The sequence below is a fragment of the Mustelus asterias genome, chromosome 3, assembly GCF_964213995.1.
Source record: "Mustelus asterias chromosome 3, sMusAst1.hap1.1, whole genome shotgun sequence".
NCBI lineage: Eukaryota > Metazoa > Chordata > Chondrichthyes > Carcharhiniformes > Triakidae > Mustelus > Mustelus asterias.
The window spans coordinates 16,591,629-16,609,707 of NC_135803.1; the positions used below are offsets into that span (position 1 = coordinate 16,591,629).

Genomic DNA, 18,079 nt, shown 5'->3' on the forward strand with positions numbered 1-18,079 from the left:
AACTATAAGATGTCACGTACTTTGCTAGCACAATCTTTAAACAGCATTTACGTCAATACTATCAAGTTAAGCCAGGACTTCCCCCTGATACAAGTGCACATATGTTAGTTAACCAAGCCAAAGTTGAATGAGAACTGATTGTAGGGACAGGGACCTTTGAAATTGAGCATACCTTCCTACAGAATGACAAGCCACAAGAGAAACCCAGTGCATAGGCCAAGCATGACGGCTGAAAGGGTTGCCAGACATATTTGTGAAGACAGAGAAAAAGAGTCAATGTGGGAACTTTCACACATCAGGTTACTTGCACAACAACAACAGCTTCCCATCTCGCCCGCCTTCCAGAGATCCGACATTACAAAAGAGAACAAAAATGGCGGCAAATGCTGAGGAGGCAGCTCGGAGCCACGGCTCTGAATCTTTTAACGGTGATGGCAAGGGTTAGAAAATTACGAGTCAGGTTTTACCTCAGGCAACACCTAAAGGCGGCTGGTGAGCGGCCCCATGTTACAGAGGAGGATTGGATTATCACCCAACTCTCACTGGGTCAGGTTTGGGATGGGTGGGTGGGGGCAGGGAAATGGTTCTGGAAGGCGATCCAAGGGGAAGGTGGGAACACGATAGCAAGATTTCTGCTTTTTACATATTCATTTTTACAGGATGTGGGCGTCGCTGGCTGGCCCAGCATTTATTGCCCATCCCTAGTTGCCCTTGGAGGGCAGTTGAGAGTCAATCACATTGCTGTGGCTCTGGACTCACATGTAGGCCAGGCCAGGTAAGGACAGCAGATTTCCTTCCCCAAAGGACATAAGTGAATCAGGTAGATTTTGAGGACCATCGACAATGGTTTCATGGTCATCAGTAAACTTTTAATTCCAGAATTCTTTTTTAATTCAAATTTCACCATCTGCCGTGGTGGGATGTGAACCTGGGTCTCCAGAGCATTACCCTGGGTCCCTGGATTGCTAGTCCAGTGATAATTCCACTGTGCCACTACTTCCCCAGATCCTGGTCCTCAAAAGAATTGAAGGTGTCTTTGGGGCTTTTCTTTCTGAGCAGCCTCCAGCAGTCCCTTTAAGGAGTGATGCTTCGGTAGCTCAGAGCCCAGTACAACCAAGCAGAGGATGCAAGCTCCACCCATTGGCACCCGGGTATCAATCAGGGACCCACAGTTACAGCTTTTAAAAACAGCCGTACTCCTGTTTCAGGTGGCTGGATTGCTCTCGTATTCACATACCTTTCCGAGTATTTCATCAGGTAGCCTTTCAGCTTCAAGGGAGTGGTATCCCACCCGTCCCTCCTGCCGCCTTCCCCCACACTCACTTCAAAGCCTCAACTGTTCTTTGGATGCAAAACACAAGACTGCAAGTTGAAGTTTTCCTCAAGATTTTTTCTTGAAGAGGGTTTTGGGGTGGGTGAGGAGGACAATTTTGCCTGATTAAGCCGGTTTCCAGGACAACCATGGCCAGATCGAACCAAGATTACACTGCCGCCTTTTTATTGTTCATTTAGATATACATTCACTGCATGACACGGAGCAGAGATCAAGAAGCAGGCAGAAACTGGGCAGGTTATTTTTCTTGTGCAAGGTTTGAACTGGGTCCTAAATCATCACTTGTCCCCTTCACAAGCCTACAATTAATAAATTAAAAGTCACCATTTAATTCCTACACATTAAAGGGTTTAACTCATTCAACTTCAAGGGCAGCATGGTGGCACAGTGGTTAGCACTGCTGTCTCACAGCGCCAGGGACCCGGGTTCGATTCCCAGCTTGGGTGACTGTGCGGATTTTGCACGTTCTCCTTGTGTCTGCGTGGGTTTCCTCCGGGTGCTCCAATTTCCTCCCACGGTCCAAAGATGTGCGGGTTAGGTGGATTGGCCATGGTAAATTGCCCCTTAGTGTCAGGGGGACTAGCTTGGGTAAAACATGGGGCCACGGGGATAGAGCCTGGGTGGGATTGTGGTCGGTGCAGACTGGATGACTGAATGGCCTCCTTCTGCACTGTCGGGATTCTATGAACTCAGTGGTTCCCAAGCTGTGATATGCCTGGGAGTACATAAGACATTTCTGGAGGGTATGCAAGAGAAATTGTCCAATGGGGTAGACTTTTCACCCATTATTTTGTGTGTGTGTATCTGAATTAGAAAAAAAAAAGGATGCTTCCTGTAAAAGCATGGACATGTGCTGTGGTCCAGGGATGGTTCAATGGGTTCTTATCCCAGGGGAATGAATCTCTCTTCCATTTGATCATCAGCACCCCCTTAGCTCACCCCAAGTGTCGGTTTGAGGGCTCAGTGGACAACTAGATTTTTTTCAAACCATGTGGGAGCTGGCAGGGTCACCTGGAGTAATGCACCATCCAGGAAGGAGAAACTTACCCGACTCAATGCCCGGAAAAGTGAGATACTCTGCTAACAGCCCGCAGCTTCCCAAGATGCAAGGCTGTCGGCTAGAGTTAGACTTCATGGGGTCTGGGGTGGGTTTGGGGGGGAGCGGTTGTCAACTGCTCCAGACCTCTGATCTCAACTACTACCATGGGCTTTGAGAGATCCGTGTCTCCCACTCAGGCAGAGAGGAGTGCCTCACCTGCTATCAAGGGAGCCTCTTAGACACCGACAGGAGCGAGGTTCCTTTGAGACTACGGTTCAGCTGATCAGCGTGAAGGAGCTAGGAGGAGCTGGTGAGGCCAGAGGGTTCTTCATGACCAACAATGCAGGGCGGCACGGTGGTACACTGTTGCCTCACAGCGCCAGGGACTCGGGTTCGATTCCCGGCTTGGGTGACTGTGCAGAGTTTGCACATTCTCCCCGTGTCTGCGTGGGTTTCCTCCGGGTGCTCCGGTTTCCTCCCACAGTCCAAAGATGTGCGGGTTAGGTTGATTGGCCATGCTAAATTGTCCCTTGGTGTCCTGGGATGTGGAGGTTAGAGGGATTAACGGGGTAAATATGTGGGGTTGTGGGGATAGAGTCTGGGGTGGGATTGTTGTTGGTGCAGACTCGATGGGCTGAATGGCCTCCTTCTGCACTGTAGGGATTCAATGATTCTATGACAGGAGACCCTGCTGAACACTTCACCAAATTAGGCCAGAACATAAGACTTCCTTGTGAACAAAACTCCAACCCTTGATAGCACAGAATCAGAAAATCTACGCGTCCTCTAATGCTCTATTGGCTAAATGCACCATTTGCTTTTAATACAAGTGTGTGCATGATATTTCCAACATTTAAAGGGATACTGACAAAAGAAATTCAGTTGATCTGTGTGCAAATATAAAACAATAACCCAAAATAGCAAATTGAAACAAAAGGTTACATCTATAGGATGTCTTCAACACCAGTAAAAAACATCCCAAGATGCTTCCCAAGATGGAAGTTGGCAGGGAGATGGAAGTGAGCTGAGGAGGGGGAGGTTAGCAGGAGTGGGCCAAAGCATGGCCAACATGATGTTTAGCAAGAAGCAGAGGTTGGTGGTCATGCAGAAGAGGTTGAAGGAGAGAGAGGAGCCGATATCTACCCAACGCTTCATAACCAGTGAGGGAAAAGGAAGGGAGTTACCCAAAATAAAGAACACAGGAGGACTGAAGGATGCTGTGGAAAAACTTGGAGGACACTGCAGAGGTAAAGGTGCGGAAAGACCACAAAGATAAGAATGAGAAATTTAAATAAAACATGAGGTGGGATAGGGATGGAGGCCAGTGTATGTTAGTGATGGATGAACAGGACTTAGTGTGGAACAGGATATGGGTTACTGCGTTTTGGGCAAGTGGGAGCTTGTGGGAAAAGGCAGGGCATTGGAAAAATTAACGTGACAAACAATGGGTAACTATTTCTGTGATGGGGATGGCAATATTGCACAGGTGGAGACAGACGGTCTTGATGATAGTATCTGGGGTTTTACTATCCAAGAAGGGGCTGATATAATAAAGCTATGCTATTCGGGGTATGTGGGCAGCTGGGAAGTGGATACGCCTTTGGAAAAGTTTGGGAACATCTGAACTAGGGCAACAGCTTAGCATAAAGGACAAATAGGTGCATTTGTTTAATGAATTTATTGGCATTCCCAAAAACTAATAGGCAGGGAGCTACATTTTCCTAATGAAAAAGATCAACATGTCACATTGTTAAATAGGGACCTTTCTTTTTCTACAGCCACTTGTCTACATGTTAGTTGATCTCCAACATGTCAAAATGTCTCAAACATTTTGCCTGATATTACTTCAGCATGCTTACATCTACATTTTCTGTTGCAACGTACCTCTTGCGTGCCAGAACTACGAGGCTCCTTTGAGATACCGTGCTCCGTAAGGAGCGGCGAGACAGATGTCGTGAAGGTGTCCCACCACATATTGAGGAATTCTGGGTGAGTGAGCGATGAATAATCGTGACTATCTCCTATCACGCATCGCGTCTTTGGGTTGTAGGAGAAGTTCCATGGTTTGGTGTTGCCAAGAAAGTGGACCACCTTAGCATCAGCACCGTACCTAGCATTCCACACATTTAACACAAAGCATTAATGATCTGGTTTGTCTAATAATTAAAGATAAAAAATACTCTGAAAATTAGCAGCTCTCCTGCGTTCATGTTCATAGTAAATCAAAGAATCTGCTTCTTTTCAGGACAAGAGCATGCTTTCTTTTTAAATTTATTTATTAGTGTTACAAGTAGGCTTACATTAACCCTGCAATGAAGTTACTGTGAAAATCCCCTAGTCGCCACACTCCGGCGCCTGTTCGGGTTACACTGAGGGAGAATTTAGCATGGCCAATACAGCTAACCAGCACGTCTTTCAGACTGTGGGAGGAAGCCAAGGCACCTGGAGAAAACCCATGCAGGGAAAACATGGGGAAAACATGCAAACTCCGCACAGACAGTGAACCAAACCGGGAATCGAACCCAAGTCCCTGGCGCTTTAAGGCAGCAGTGCTAACCACTGTTCCACTAAGCCGCTCGTGATACTAGTTAATGGAGATTCTATCAAGTCACACAGAATAAAACTGCAAGACAACATCATGTAGTGTGCCATAAAATTAGACTATAACACAGAATAAGAGTATAGTGTATCATGCAATGTACAATAAAGAGAGAGCATTAGAAAGTGTTTATATGGAGTAAGGGGAAATATGAAGACATAAGGCAGCAAATTAGAGGAGTAAATTGGAAGGAGGTATTCTTGTGGGCATGTACTGAAGAGAGGTGGCAGTTTTTCAAGTAATGTCTGTCTAGAGTTCTACAGGACAACGTTCCGAGCAGACAGGGAGGAGTTGGTAGGTTAAAGGGACCGTGGTGCACGAAAGCTGTGCGGGACCTAGTCGAGAAGAAAAGGAAAGCATACAAAAGGTTCAGAGAGCTTGGTGAAGTTAGGGATCTAGATGAGTATACGGCTTGTAGGAAGGGACTAAAGAAGGAAATTAGGAGAGCCAGAAGGGGTCACGAGAAGGCCTCGGCAGGTAGGATTAAGGAAAACCCTAAGGCGTTCTATATATATGTGAAGAGTAAAAGGATGAGACCTGAAGGAATAGGGCCTATAAAAGGTGAAGGCGGGAAAATCTGTATGGAACCAGTAGAAATGGCAGAGGTGCTTAATGAGTATTTTGTCTCAGTTTTCACAGAGGAGGACCTGGGTGGATGTACTGCGGGCTTGCGGTGGACTGAAAAGATTGAGTATGTGGACTTTAACAAAGAGGTTGTGCTGGAATCTTTGAATGGCATCAAGATAGATAAGTCGCCGGGTCCGGATGGAATGTACCCCAGGTTACTGTGGGAGGCGAGGGAAGAGATTGCAGAGCCTCTGGCAACGATCTTTGCGTCGTCGATGGAGACGGGAGAGGTGCCGGAGGATTGGAGGATTACGGATCTGGTTCCTATTTTCAAGAAGGGGAATAGGGGTAGCCCAGGAAATTACCGACCGGTGAGTCTAACCTCAGTGGTTGGTAAGCTGATGGAGAAGATCCTGAGGGACAAGATTTATGAGCATTTGGAGAGGTTTAGTATGCTCAAGAATATTCAGCATGGCTTTGTCAAAGGCAGATCGTGCCTTACGAGCCTGGTGGAGTTCTTCGAAAATGTGACTAAACACATTGACGAGGGGAAAGCGGTAGATGTGGTTTATATGGATTTTAGCAAGGCGTTCGATAAGGTCCCCCATGCAAGGCTTCTAGAAAAAGTGAGAGGGCATGGGATCCAAGGGGCTGCTGCCCTGTGGATCCAGAACTGGCTTGCCCAAAGGAGGCAGAGAGTGGGAATAGATGGGTCTTTTTCTAAATGGAGGTCGGTCACTAGTGGTGTGCCCCAGGGATCTGTTCTGGGACCCTTGCTGTTTGTCATTTTCATAAATGACCTGGATGAGGGAGTGGAGGGATGGGTTGGTAAGTTTGCTGATGACACGAAGGTTGGCGGGGTTGTGGATAGTCTGGAGGGATGTCAGAAGTTACAGAGGGACATAGATAGGATGCAAGACTGGGCGGAGAAGTGGCAGATGGACTTCAATCCAGATAAATGTGTCGTGGTCCATTTTGGCAGGTCAAAAAGGATGAAGGAGTACAATATAAAGGGAAAGACTCTTAGTACGGTAGAGGATCAGAAGGACCTTGGGGTCCGGGTCCATAGGACTCTAAAATCGGCCCCGCAGGTGGAGGAGGTGGTTAAGAAGGCGTATGGTGTGCTGGCCTTTATCAATCGAGGGATTGAGTTTAGGAGTCCGGGGATAATGATGCAGCTATATAAGACCCTCGTCAGGCCCCACTTGGAGTACTGTGCTCAGTTCTGGTCACCTCATTACAGGAAGGATGTGGAAAAGATTGAAAGGGTGCAGAGGAGATTTACAAGGATGTTGCCTGGATGGAGTGGCATGCCTTATGAGGATAGGCTGAGGGAGCTCGGTCTTTTCTCCTTGGAGAGACATAGGATGAGAGGAGATCTAATAGAGGTATATAAGATGTTGACAGGCATAGATCGGGTGGACTCGGAGGCTTTTTCCCAGGGTGGAAATGGTTGCTACGAGAGGACACAGGCTTAAGGTGCTGGGGGGTAGGTACAGGGGAAATGTTAGGAGGAAGTTTTTCACACAGAGGGTGGTGGGCGAGTGGAATCGGCTGCCGTCAGTGGTGGTGGAGGCAAACTCAATAGGGTCTTTTAAGAGACTCTTGGATGAGTACATGGGACTTAATAGGATGGAGGGTTATAGGTAGGCCTAAAAGGTAGGGATATGTTCGGCACAACTTGTGGGGCCGAAGGGCCTGTTTTGTGCTGTAGTTTTGTCTAGGTTTCTATGTTTCTAACATGTAAAGATAGGAGGCTGTAGAACATAATGTAGAAAGATAAGCATCATACAATGTATCACAAAATAACAATGTTGTTCTCTCAATGTCCCATTGAGTTAAGGCTGCCAATTTGAATACTCCAGCTCACCATCAAAAGCCAGGTCCTAGTGTCCATTGCAAATGGGGAATGTTGTGGCTCACCTAAAACAAATTCAAAATGCCCTAAAGACACACAGTTTTCCCTGGTCACATTGGTTGCAGCCACCAACACTTTTCCAACCTGGTAATGTTACTAACCTTTCAGCATTGGAGACAATATAGCTCACAGTTATTATTTATCCCTCAGCCTCTAATAGGTACATTCTGGTAATGAGGTTTAAACCTAAATCTTTACAACGACTGGAGCCAATTATTCTGAACCTTTCCTCAGGGAAGTGTCGACTTACTGGGACAAAGGTCAAGCAAAAGGTACCCGAGTCATGTCATGCTAGGTCTCTCTTTCTTTACATGGCTGCATTTGACAGTTCCAATCAGTTTATCCACTTTTTACGCACATTCATGTCCACTTTTAACAACCTCAAAACCTCTCCCAAAAAGCACTTTCTCTCTCCCCCAAATGGCATGTTACTTCTCCCCTGGGTGGCACAGTGGTTAGCACTACTGTCTCACAGCGCTAGGGACCCGGGTTCAATTCCAACCTCGGGTCACTGTCTGTGTGGAGTTTGCACGTTCTCCCCGTGTCTGCGTGGGTTTCCACCGGGTGCTCCGTTTTCCTCCCACAGTCTGAAAGATGTGCGGGTTAGGTTGATTGGCCATGCTAAATTGACCCTTAGTGTCAGGTGGTTAGCAGGGTAAAGGAGGGTTACGGGAATAGGGCATGGGTGGGATTATGGTCAATGCAACTCTCTTCCTCCTATGTTTACGTCTCATGTCCTCTTACTTTGACCAGGATGATGTTGCCCTGCGTCACTTTGCTGAGTTCTTCAAGGAGCAGTCACATGAGGAATGGGAACACGCTGAGAAACTGATGGAATTCCAGAATAAACATGGAGGCAGAGTCATCCTGGAGGATGTCAAGAAGCCAGAGCAGGATGAGTGGAACAATGGTCTGGAGGCAATGCAGAGAGCTCTGCAGATGGAGAAGGATGGCCAAATGGCCTCCTTCTGCACTGTAGGAATTCTATGGAATCATATCCAAGGGAGTACCTATCATTTCAAAAACTTTAGACTCTAGTCTAAAGTGCACAAGTTCTGTTTTGGATATCTTACCAGCCAAAATCAGATTAGCCTGATGGCAGTGACACTTTAACATGTGCCCCAGTGAACTAAGATGTGCTATTTACAACCCGACCCCATTCCCCAACCCTGTGAAAATGGCAGGTGCTGGGGGGTGGGGGATTACACTTATGAATTGGGGAGTCCACAGCTATTTTGACAGAGAGAGAGTCAGCTGCGCAAAAGCTCAGGCTAAAGATAAACTTCAGGTCACTGACCTTTGGATGAGAGGTGCTGGGCGGACTTTTCTCAAACAAATTCAAAGTGTAAAACGGGCATGGAAACCTCCCGTTTTCTCCTACGTATTTTCAACAAGGTAAGTCGTGGTAATTTACTGCACTCTGTGCTTCACTGGCCTCTTGCCTCACCGGCAAGGCTGTCACATCTGGTTCCTGTTGGTGGGAACCACCTGTGATCCTCGCTGGTGAGGACCTCGACCGGAGTGGGGGCTAAGTTAAGTGAGCCTGGACTATTGCATCCAGGCTCGTTACTGGCCTTGCACCCAAGCTTTCCACGCCAATCGGCTGGCCTGGCGAGTTGGTAAGATCCCGCCCGCTCTGTATTTCCACCATTTTCTGTTTTAAATTTCCTGCTCGGTCAGTGAAGACGATTATTTTTCAATTTCATTGTTGGATCTTTGGGCTTTCACTTTGCAGTTCTCTCATTGCAGGGTGGATGCCTTGAACTGCATTTCTGTTACTTGCCATGTGCTCGGCCTGTGCCGGGGCACGGTGGTACAGTGGTTAGCACTGCTGCCTCACAGCACCAGGGACCCGGGTTCAATTCCCGGCTTCGGGTCACTGTCTGCGTGGAGCTTGCACATTCTTCCGCTGTCTGCGTGGGTTTCCTCCGGGTGTCCCGGTTTCCTCCCACAGTCCAAAGATGTGGGGGTTAGGTGGATTTTCCATGCTAAATTGCCCCTTCGTGTCAGGGGGACTAGGGCCTGGGTGGGATTATGGTCGGTGCAGACTCGATGGGCCGAATGGCCTCCATCTGCACAGTAGGATTCTATGATTCTCTACGATTCTAATGGCCTGCGGCAGGAAGTGTGAGCACACGGCCTATTGCTAAGTGTGTACAAGAGTGTACCGTTCCTGTTTGGCATTGGAGTATGAGTGGGAGAAAATCTCTGTACAACAGCACAGTGATATTGTGGTCGGTTCCACCAGGCCAGTTGAAGGGAAGCCTTTGTTCAGTTTTATAAGGTGGCGGGAGGGGGGGAAATTCATTCATACTTTGATCTTTAAATAAGCCTTCTATTTTTAATTCTGTTATCTCAGCAGATAGCTGGCAGCTGTTCCCTTCAGCTGCAGCACTGGGCCACACTGATACAGAGTGATATTTGCAATTAGACTCATACATTACCATCCTGAAAAGACCTTAAACCTGCGGCTCAAAAGGCAACAATATATTTGCCACTGGCAGGCTCCAAATACACAGGACCATGTGTCAACAAAGAGATGTCATCAGTCAGTGACCCCACGCTGACTTTGTGGATTTTCCACCCCAATCATTTCTTTCACAGGAACAGTACTGCCATATCTGAATAGTAATGTCGGCAAATTAATTTTCATTGCACTGTAATAGAAGTGGGTAAACTTTTTTGTGCCATTTTCTGTCTCTGCTGTGTATTCTTGCTGCCGTTTGGTTCCCAGATGTTGGGTCGGCACGGTGGCACAGTGGTTTGCACTGCTACAGCGCCAGGGACCCGGGTTCAATTCCCGACTTGGGTCACCGTCTGTGCGGAGTCTGCACTTTCTCCCTGTGTCTGCGTGGGTTTCCTCCGGGTGCTCCGGTTTCCTCCCACAGTCCGAAAGATGTGCTGGTTAGGTGCGTTGGCCGTGCTAAATTCTCCCTCATTGTATCCGAGCAGGCGCCGGAGTGTGGCGACTAGGGGATTTTCACAGTAACTTCATTGCAATGTTAATGTAAGCCTACTTGAGACACAAATAATTACACTTAACAATCACATTTTGAGCTTGGAAATGTTGAATTTTTTCATGCTATCTGGTAAACTCCAAGGACCAGACTGAACTGATTCTGTACACATCACATCACTCTCTACTGCAGCCATGAAACGTGGCCCCCGGAACACTTAGATATGAGAGATTAGTTCCTAGCCATTTACAGATAATACGACCATGTTTAACGGTCTTAAATTCTTCCTTTCCATTTTCAAATCACTTAGTTATAAATCTGCCACGATTGGAAACCAGTGTATCTGATAGCCTATCGAAACATGCAACTTGATTAACAAACCTGGTGTCTCGCTGGTCTCCAACAATCCGCATTCAGCTGACAAATTCCACATTCCAAAATAAAGCAATTCGTGCAATCGTTTTGTTATTTTCCAGGACAAATAACAAAAGATATCAATAATGCTAGATTGACTCCAATCACAATGTCATGGTGAGGTTAGTTGTGCTGAATGTTCAGAGAGCAAGAACATAATAACATAAGAACTAGGAGCAGGAGTAGGCCATCTGGCCCCTCGAGCCTGCTCCGCCATTCAATAAGATCATGGCTGATCTTTTTGTGGACTCAGCTCCATTTACCCGCCTGCTCACCATAACCTTTACTGTTCAAAAATTTATCTATCCTTGTCTTAAAAACATTCAGTGAGGTAGCCTCAACTGCTTCACTGGGCAGGGAATTCCACAGATTCACAACCCTTTGGGTGAAGAAGTTCCTCCTCAACTCAGTCCTAAATCTGCTCCCCCTTATTTTGAGGCCATAAAGTAAAGTTTATTTATTAGTCACAAACATTAACACTGCAATGAAGTTACCGTGAAATTTCCCTAGTTGCCACATTCCAGCGCCTGTTCGGGTCAATGCACCTAACCAGCGCAATTTTCAGAATGTGGGAGGAAACCGGAGCACCCGGAGGAAACCCACGCAGACATAGGGAGAATGTGCAAACTCCACACGGACAGTGACCCAAGCCGGGAATCGAACGCGGTTCCCTGGCGCTGTGAGGCAGCAGTGCTAACCACTGTGCCACCATGCCCCCTAGTTCTAATTTCACCCGCCAGTGGAAACAACCTCCCTGTTTCAATGGAGTGCAGTACAATCTGCCTCCTTCACTACTGTAATGTCCATGATTTTAGTGAAGATTCAGGGATCGAGTCCTAAGATCCTGAAAGACATTATATGAATGAAAATGTCCAATTTTTAAACCTCTGTCAGATACAACTGCTGAGCCCTGGCTGAAGAGTCTAAAACACAGGGGGGTACAGTTTTAGGATAAAGGGACAATCATTTAGGGCTGAGCTGAGGAGAAAGTTCTTCACTCAAAGAGTTGTGAATCTTTGGAATTCTCTATCCCAGGGGATTGTAGATTATCCACTTTTGAATACATTTAAGGCAGGGATAGACAGATTTGTAATCACTCGGGGAAAAAAAGAATACGGGAAGCAGGCAGGAATGTGAAGTTGACAGAACCGCAGCACAGGAGACCATTCAGCCCATCATGTCCGCACCAGCTCTCCACATGAACATTATGACTGTCTTTTCCCTGTATCACTGAACATTGTTTCAATTTAAATAATCATCCAATCCCCTCTTCAATGTCTCGATTGAAACTTTTGAGTTCTTGAAAGGTTTTCTCTGTTCTTTGGCAAATCACTTTAAATCTTTGCCCTCTTCTTCTCAATGTCTTTACAAGTGGGAACAATTTCTCTCTATTTACACTATCCTGACCCTTCATGAGTTTGAATATGTCCATTAAATCTCCTCTCAGCCTTCTTGTCTCCAAGGAGAACCAGTCGCAACCTCTCCAATCTATCCTCATAATTGAAGTTTCTCATCCCTGGAACCATTCTTGTAAACCTCCTCTGCACTCTCTCCAATGCATTTACATCCTTCCTATAGTGTGGCACCCAGAACTGTACACGATACTCCAGCTGAGGTCTATTAATAAAGTCCAGGATACTGTATGCTTTATTAAATGCTTTTTCCATCTATCCATCTATCCTTTAATGATCCATGCACCAATACACACACGCAGGGTCCCTCTGCCCCTGCACCACCTTACAAATTGTACCCCTTATTTTAGATTTTTGCTCATGTTTTTCCGATCAAAATGCATCACTTCACACGTCTCCACATTGAACTTCATCTGCCTTCTATCTGCCCATTCCACCAACTTGTCCATGTCTTTTTGAAATCTACACTGTCTTCCTCACCGTTTCAAATACTTCAAGTTTTGTATCATCCACAAATGTTAAAATTGTCCCCTGCACACCAAGATCTGGATCATTAACACATATCAAGAAAAGCATGGATCCTCACAGCGCCAGGGACCCAGGTTCGAATCCCGGTTTGGGTCACTGTCTGTGAGAAGTTTGCATGTTCTCCCCGTGTCTGCGTGGGTTTCCTCCAGGTGCTCTGGTTTACTCCCACAGTTCAAAGATGTGCGGTTAAATGGATTAGCCCTGCTGGATTTCCCCTTGGCGTCAGAGAGGCTAGCTGGGGTAGATGCATGGCATTATGGGGATGGGGTCTGGGTGAGATTGTGGTCGGTGCAGACTCGATGGGCTGAATGGCCTCCTTCTGCACTGTAGAGATCCTATGATTCTGATTCTAACTCCACTCCAAACCTTCCTCCAGCCTGAAAAATATCCGTTAATCATTATTCTCTCATAGAATCACAGAAATTCTACAATGCAGAATAAGGTCAGTTGGCACATCGAATCTGCACCGATTCTCACCCAGGGCCACTCTGCTTTGTATTATTCAGCTAATCCACATTCCTACTGTCCCTTTTATTCCATGAGCTGTAACATTTCTTACAAGTCTGGTGTGTGGCACTGTATCGAATGCCTATGTACAGCACATCAACAGCATTACCCTTATCGACCCCTGCTGTTACCTCTTCAAAAAACTCCATCATGTTAATTCTGATTTCCCCTACAGAAATCCATGCTGCCCCTTCCAATCAACCCACGTTTTTCCATGTGACTACTAATTCTGTTCTGAATTGTTTCTAGAAGCTTCCCCACCAGTCTGGAATTGCGAGACTTAGCCTTACAACCTGTTTGAATTAAGAGCGTAATATTTCATAGAATCAAAGAATCCCTACAGTGCAGAAGGAGGCCATTCGGCCCATCGAGCCTGCACCGACAACAATCTCACTCAGGCCCAATCCCAATAACCCCGCTAATTTACCCTGCTAATCCCCCTGACACTAAGGGGCAATTTAGCATGGCCAATAAACCTAACCTGCACATCTTTGGACTGTAGGAGGAAACCAGAGCACCCGGAGGAAACCCTCACAGACATGGGGAGAACATGCAAAATCCACACAGAAAGTGACCCAAGCCAGGATCGAACCCAGATTTCCGGTGCTGTGAGGCAACATTGCTAACCATTGCGCCACTGTGCCTCCCTATTTACAATTCTCCAGTCCTCTGGAACCTTTCCCGTGTTTCGGGAAGACTGGAAGATTATGGCCAGCGCCCCTGCAATTTCCACCCTCACTTCCTTCAATACCCTTGGACGCTAATCATCCATCCCGGTGCCTTGGCAACCAGCCCATAGTCAGCCATGATTGTATTGAATGGCGGAGCAGGCTGTATGGTCTACAACCGGTCTTCAGTCCTGTTCCTTTTAGGAGTCCAAACGGACTAGATTGGGTAGATTATCATAAGGGGAGGGGTTCCATGACTCAATACTCACTGGCCCTCCTCACACCGAGAGGAATAATCCTTTCTGCGACACGGAACAATGCCACTTGTCCCACTACCCCACGCTCCCCCTGTTGCTCTGAAAAGGTTTGTGCCTCCTGCTTCTTGCCTTTTGAAAGCTACAATTAAATCTAGGTGGCATTGAGAGGAAATGATCCTGTACATACTTACTGTTTGAAAGCAGGAAGGTAGGAATAGATGGCCACGCTGCTCAGATTGTAAATGAAAGGCAGATGTTTATTGATGTCCGCTGTGGCCCAGTTGCTGAAGAAGCTGTTTAATAAGCCCTGGTCCCCTCCTAAATTGAAACAAGAACTTCAAAATATTAAGATGCCATTTTGTCTTTTTTTAACAACAACTTTCATTCTGAGCATCTTTAAAATGGTAAGACGACCGAATCCACTTCATAGAATCATAGAATCCCTACAGTGCAGACGGAAGCCCATCGAGCCTGCACCGACAACAATCTCACCAATCTCACCGAGCCCCGTAACCGCACGTGGGACGGCACAGTGGCACATTGGTTAGCACTGATGCCTCACAGTGCTAGGAACCTAGGTTCGATTCCCGGCTTGGGTCACTGTCTGTGCAGAGTCTGCACGTTCTCCCCGTGGGTTTCCTCTGGGAGCTCCGGTTTCCTCCCACAGTCGAAAGACGTGCTAGTTAGGTGCATTGGCCATGCTAAATTCTCCCTCAGTGTACCCGAACAGGCGCCGGAGTGTGGCGACTAGGAGATTTTCACAGTAACTTCATTGCAGTGTTAATGTAAGCCTACTTGTGACTGATAAATAAACAAAGTTTTGAAAGTAATTACCCCATTAATCCCCCTGACCTTAAGGGGCAATTTAGCATGGCCAAACCACCTAACCTTTGGAGTGTCTGAGGAAACTGGAGCGCCTAAATGAAATCCATGTAGTCACGGGGAGAACGTGGAAACTCCACACCGACAGGTCAGAATTGAACCCTGATACTGAAAGGCAGCTGTGCTAACCGCTGTGCCATTGTACCGCTCTTACTGGAGTGTCATTGAATAAAATGGTGATGTGGAACCACATGGTGGCAGGACAGGTGACCATAGATTTTGACCAAGAGTTAGGTTTTTAAGTGGAGGGTTAGGTAGGCTAAGGGAGGGAATTCCAGAGTTTGGGCTCCAGGCAGATGGAAAGCACTACCACCAACGATGGAGCAATGAAAATCAAGAGGTAGGGTTAGCAGAGATATCTGGGAGGGTTCTGGGGCTGAAGGAGATTATGATGAAGGGGATAAGGAGGGGGGCAAAGCCAGGGGAGGATTTGTAAACAAAAATGACCATTTTAAATTGAGGTGTTTGCCAATCATTCGTATCAAATTAGTTGTTGCGATTAGATCCTCAGCTGTCAAAGCAATGAACTCAGCTCTCAACATTAAAGCCGCAAGCAGCGAAACAAGATGCTAAATCTGACATTAAAAATCTTCCTGTGCAGGATCTGCCGAAAACTGGTCGAGAGGAAGCCTGATGGTAAAACGCTAAAGCAACTCTTAAAACCGCAAAATGCATTTTGCTGATGGCTTGCTTGCATTCCTTAAAGACTCCTCAATATTACGCAGATCACCAGAACGCTGATAGTCCGATTGAACTGAAGATTAAAATGGCCCAATTCCCATCTGATTGAGCTGAATGAGTCTGTATACCCACAGCACAGTGGCACAGTGCTGTCTCACAGAGCCGGGGACCTGATTTGATTTGATTTATTATTGTCACGTGCATTAACATACACTGAAAAGTATTGTTTCTTGCACACTATACAGACAAAACATACCGTTCATAGAGAAGGAAATGAGAGAGTGCAGAATGTAGTGTTACAGTCATAGCTAGGGTATAGAGAAAGATCAACTCAATGCAAGGTAAGTCCATCCAAAAGTCTGACAACAGCAGGGAAGAAGATGTTTTTGTGTCGGTTGGTACGTGACCTCAGACTTTTGTATATTTTTCCCGAAGGAAGAAGGTGGAAGAGAGAATGTCCGGGGTGCGTGGGGTCCTTAATTATGTTGGCTGCTTTGCCGAGGCATTGGGAAGTGTAGACAGAGCCAACGGATGGGAGGCTGGTTTGCGTGATGGATTGGGCTACATTCACAACTTTTGTAGTTTCTTGAGTTCGATTCCCGGCTTGGGTCACTGTTCACAGAATCCCTACAGTGCCATTTGGCCCATCGGGACTGCACTGACAACAATCCCACCCAGGCCCCATCTCCACAATCCGCTAATTCCTCTAACCTACACATCCCGGGACACCAAGGAGCAATCTAGCATGACCTAACCCGCACATCTCTGGACTGTGGGAGGAAACCGGAGCACCCGGAGCAAACACACGCTGACACAGGGAGAACGTGCAGACTCTACCCAGACAGTGGCCCAAGCCGGGACTGGAACCCAGGTCTCTGGAGCTGTGAGGAGTTGTCTGTGTGGAGTTTGCATGTTCTCCCCATGTCTGCGTGGGTTTCATCCTGGTGCTCCGGTTTCCTCCCACAGTCCAAAAGACGTGCTGGTGAGGTGCATTGGCCATGCTAAATTCTCCCTCAGTGTACCTCAACAGGCACCAGAGTGTGGCGACTAGGGGATTTTCACAGTAACCTCATTGCAGTGTTAATGCAAGCCAACTTGTGACACTAATAAATAAACTTTAACTTTAACCCTCTAGACTTGCAGCTTACAGAACCAGCAACATAGTTCCATTTTTCACCTCATGAATTATAGAGAGAATTTCACTTCTTGTGCTTTTAAAGTGCAGATCACGCTAAATACTTAACCTGAGACACTTGGCCTCAAATTCCTGCACTGAACGTTATTTTGCTTTTATCTGATCCACACCATATATGGCAAGGTTGTCCAGCTCAAAAAGCATGGCTTGCACAGCAGCTTTCGAACCTGCGTGTGTACAGACTTCACTTGGGAAGAAATATTTATGGCCGCTTCCAGTGACAACCCTCATTCCATTCTTCCCCCTCCCCAAATATTCGACATTGAAAGGAATCCATGTAACTCGATACAATTATGATCTCCTTTACGACAAAAGGACTTGTACTCAAATCTCATAAGCTATCCCAGACTGTCAACCTGTGCTCCTTTGGAATGTTTTTTAAAAGTGAAGATGAGGGGTGTTACTGACTGGAGTCCCTTCGTGGGTTTTAGACATCCAGTGCAGTAATAAATGCTCTCAGTCATGACATTTATGATACAGAGTAAAAACTGATATTATAATAATATGGATTAGTTGGTAGCATTTTCTGAGTCAAAGGGTGACTCAGAAATGTAGGTGAATGTAGAAGGTCCCACAGATCCCATGTGGGTGGCACGGTGGCATTGTGGTTAGCACTGCTGCCTCACAGCACTACAGACCCGGGTTCGATTCCCGGTTTGGGTCACTGTCTGTGTGGAGTCTGCACATTCTCCTCGTGTCTGCGTGGGTTTCCTCCGGGTGCTCCAGTTTCCTCCCTCAGTCCAAAAGACGCGTTGGTTAGGTGCATTGGCCATGCTAAATTCTCTCTCAGTGTACCCAGACAGTGTGGCAACTAGGGGATTTTCACAGTAACTTCACTGCAGTGTTAATGTACGCCTACTCGCGACACTAATAAATAAACTTAAAAACAAAAGGTATTATTTTGAAGTGTAGGGGAGTTCAGCCACGGGGACCTGGTCAGTATTTGCCTTGATGTGGAGATGTCGGTGTCGGACTGGGGTAAGCACAGTAAGAAGTCTCACAACACCAGGTTAAAGTCCAACAGGTTTATTTGGTAGCACAAGCCACAAGCTTTCGGAGCACTGCCCCTTCACCCAAGTGAGTGGGAGTTGTGTTCACAAACAGGGCAGATGTAAACACAAA

The 18,079-nt window shown here is 46.7% G+C and overlaps 1 protein-coding gene across 3 annotated transcripts in view; it reads right to left on the reverse strand.

Annotated features, from left to right (window-relative positions):
* The window catches only part of gyg1a (glycogenin 1a), a 92,758-nt gene that overhangs the window by 1,175 nt on the left and 73,504 nt on the right, over positions 1-18,079 (reverse strand). For 2 of the 3 annotated variants that reach the window (XM_078205481.1, XM_078205474.1), the window contains exons 5-6: positions 14,391-14,517; positions 4,257-4,482 (exon numbers count right to left, since the gene is read on the reverse strand). In XM_078205481.1, the coding sequence (XP_078061607.1) occupies positions 4,257-4,482; positions 14,391-14,517 (353 nt within the window). Of the gene's footprint in view, positions 1-172; positions 230-4,256; positions 4,483-14,390; positions 14,518-18,079 lie in introns of all 3 variants that reach the window. The other variant, XM_078205467.1, reaches the window with a different exon arrangement.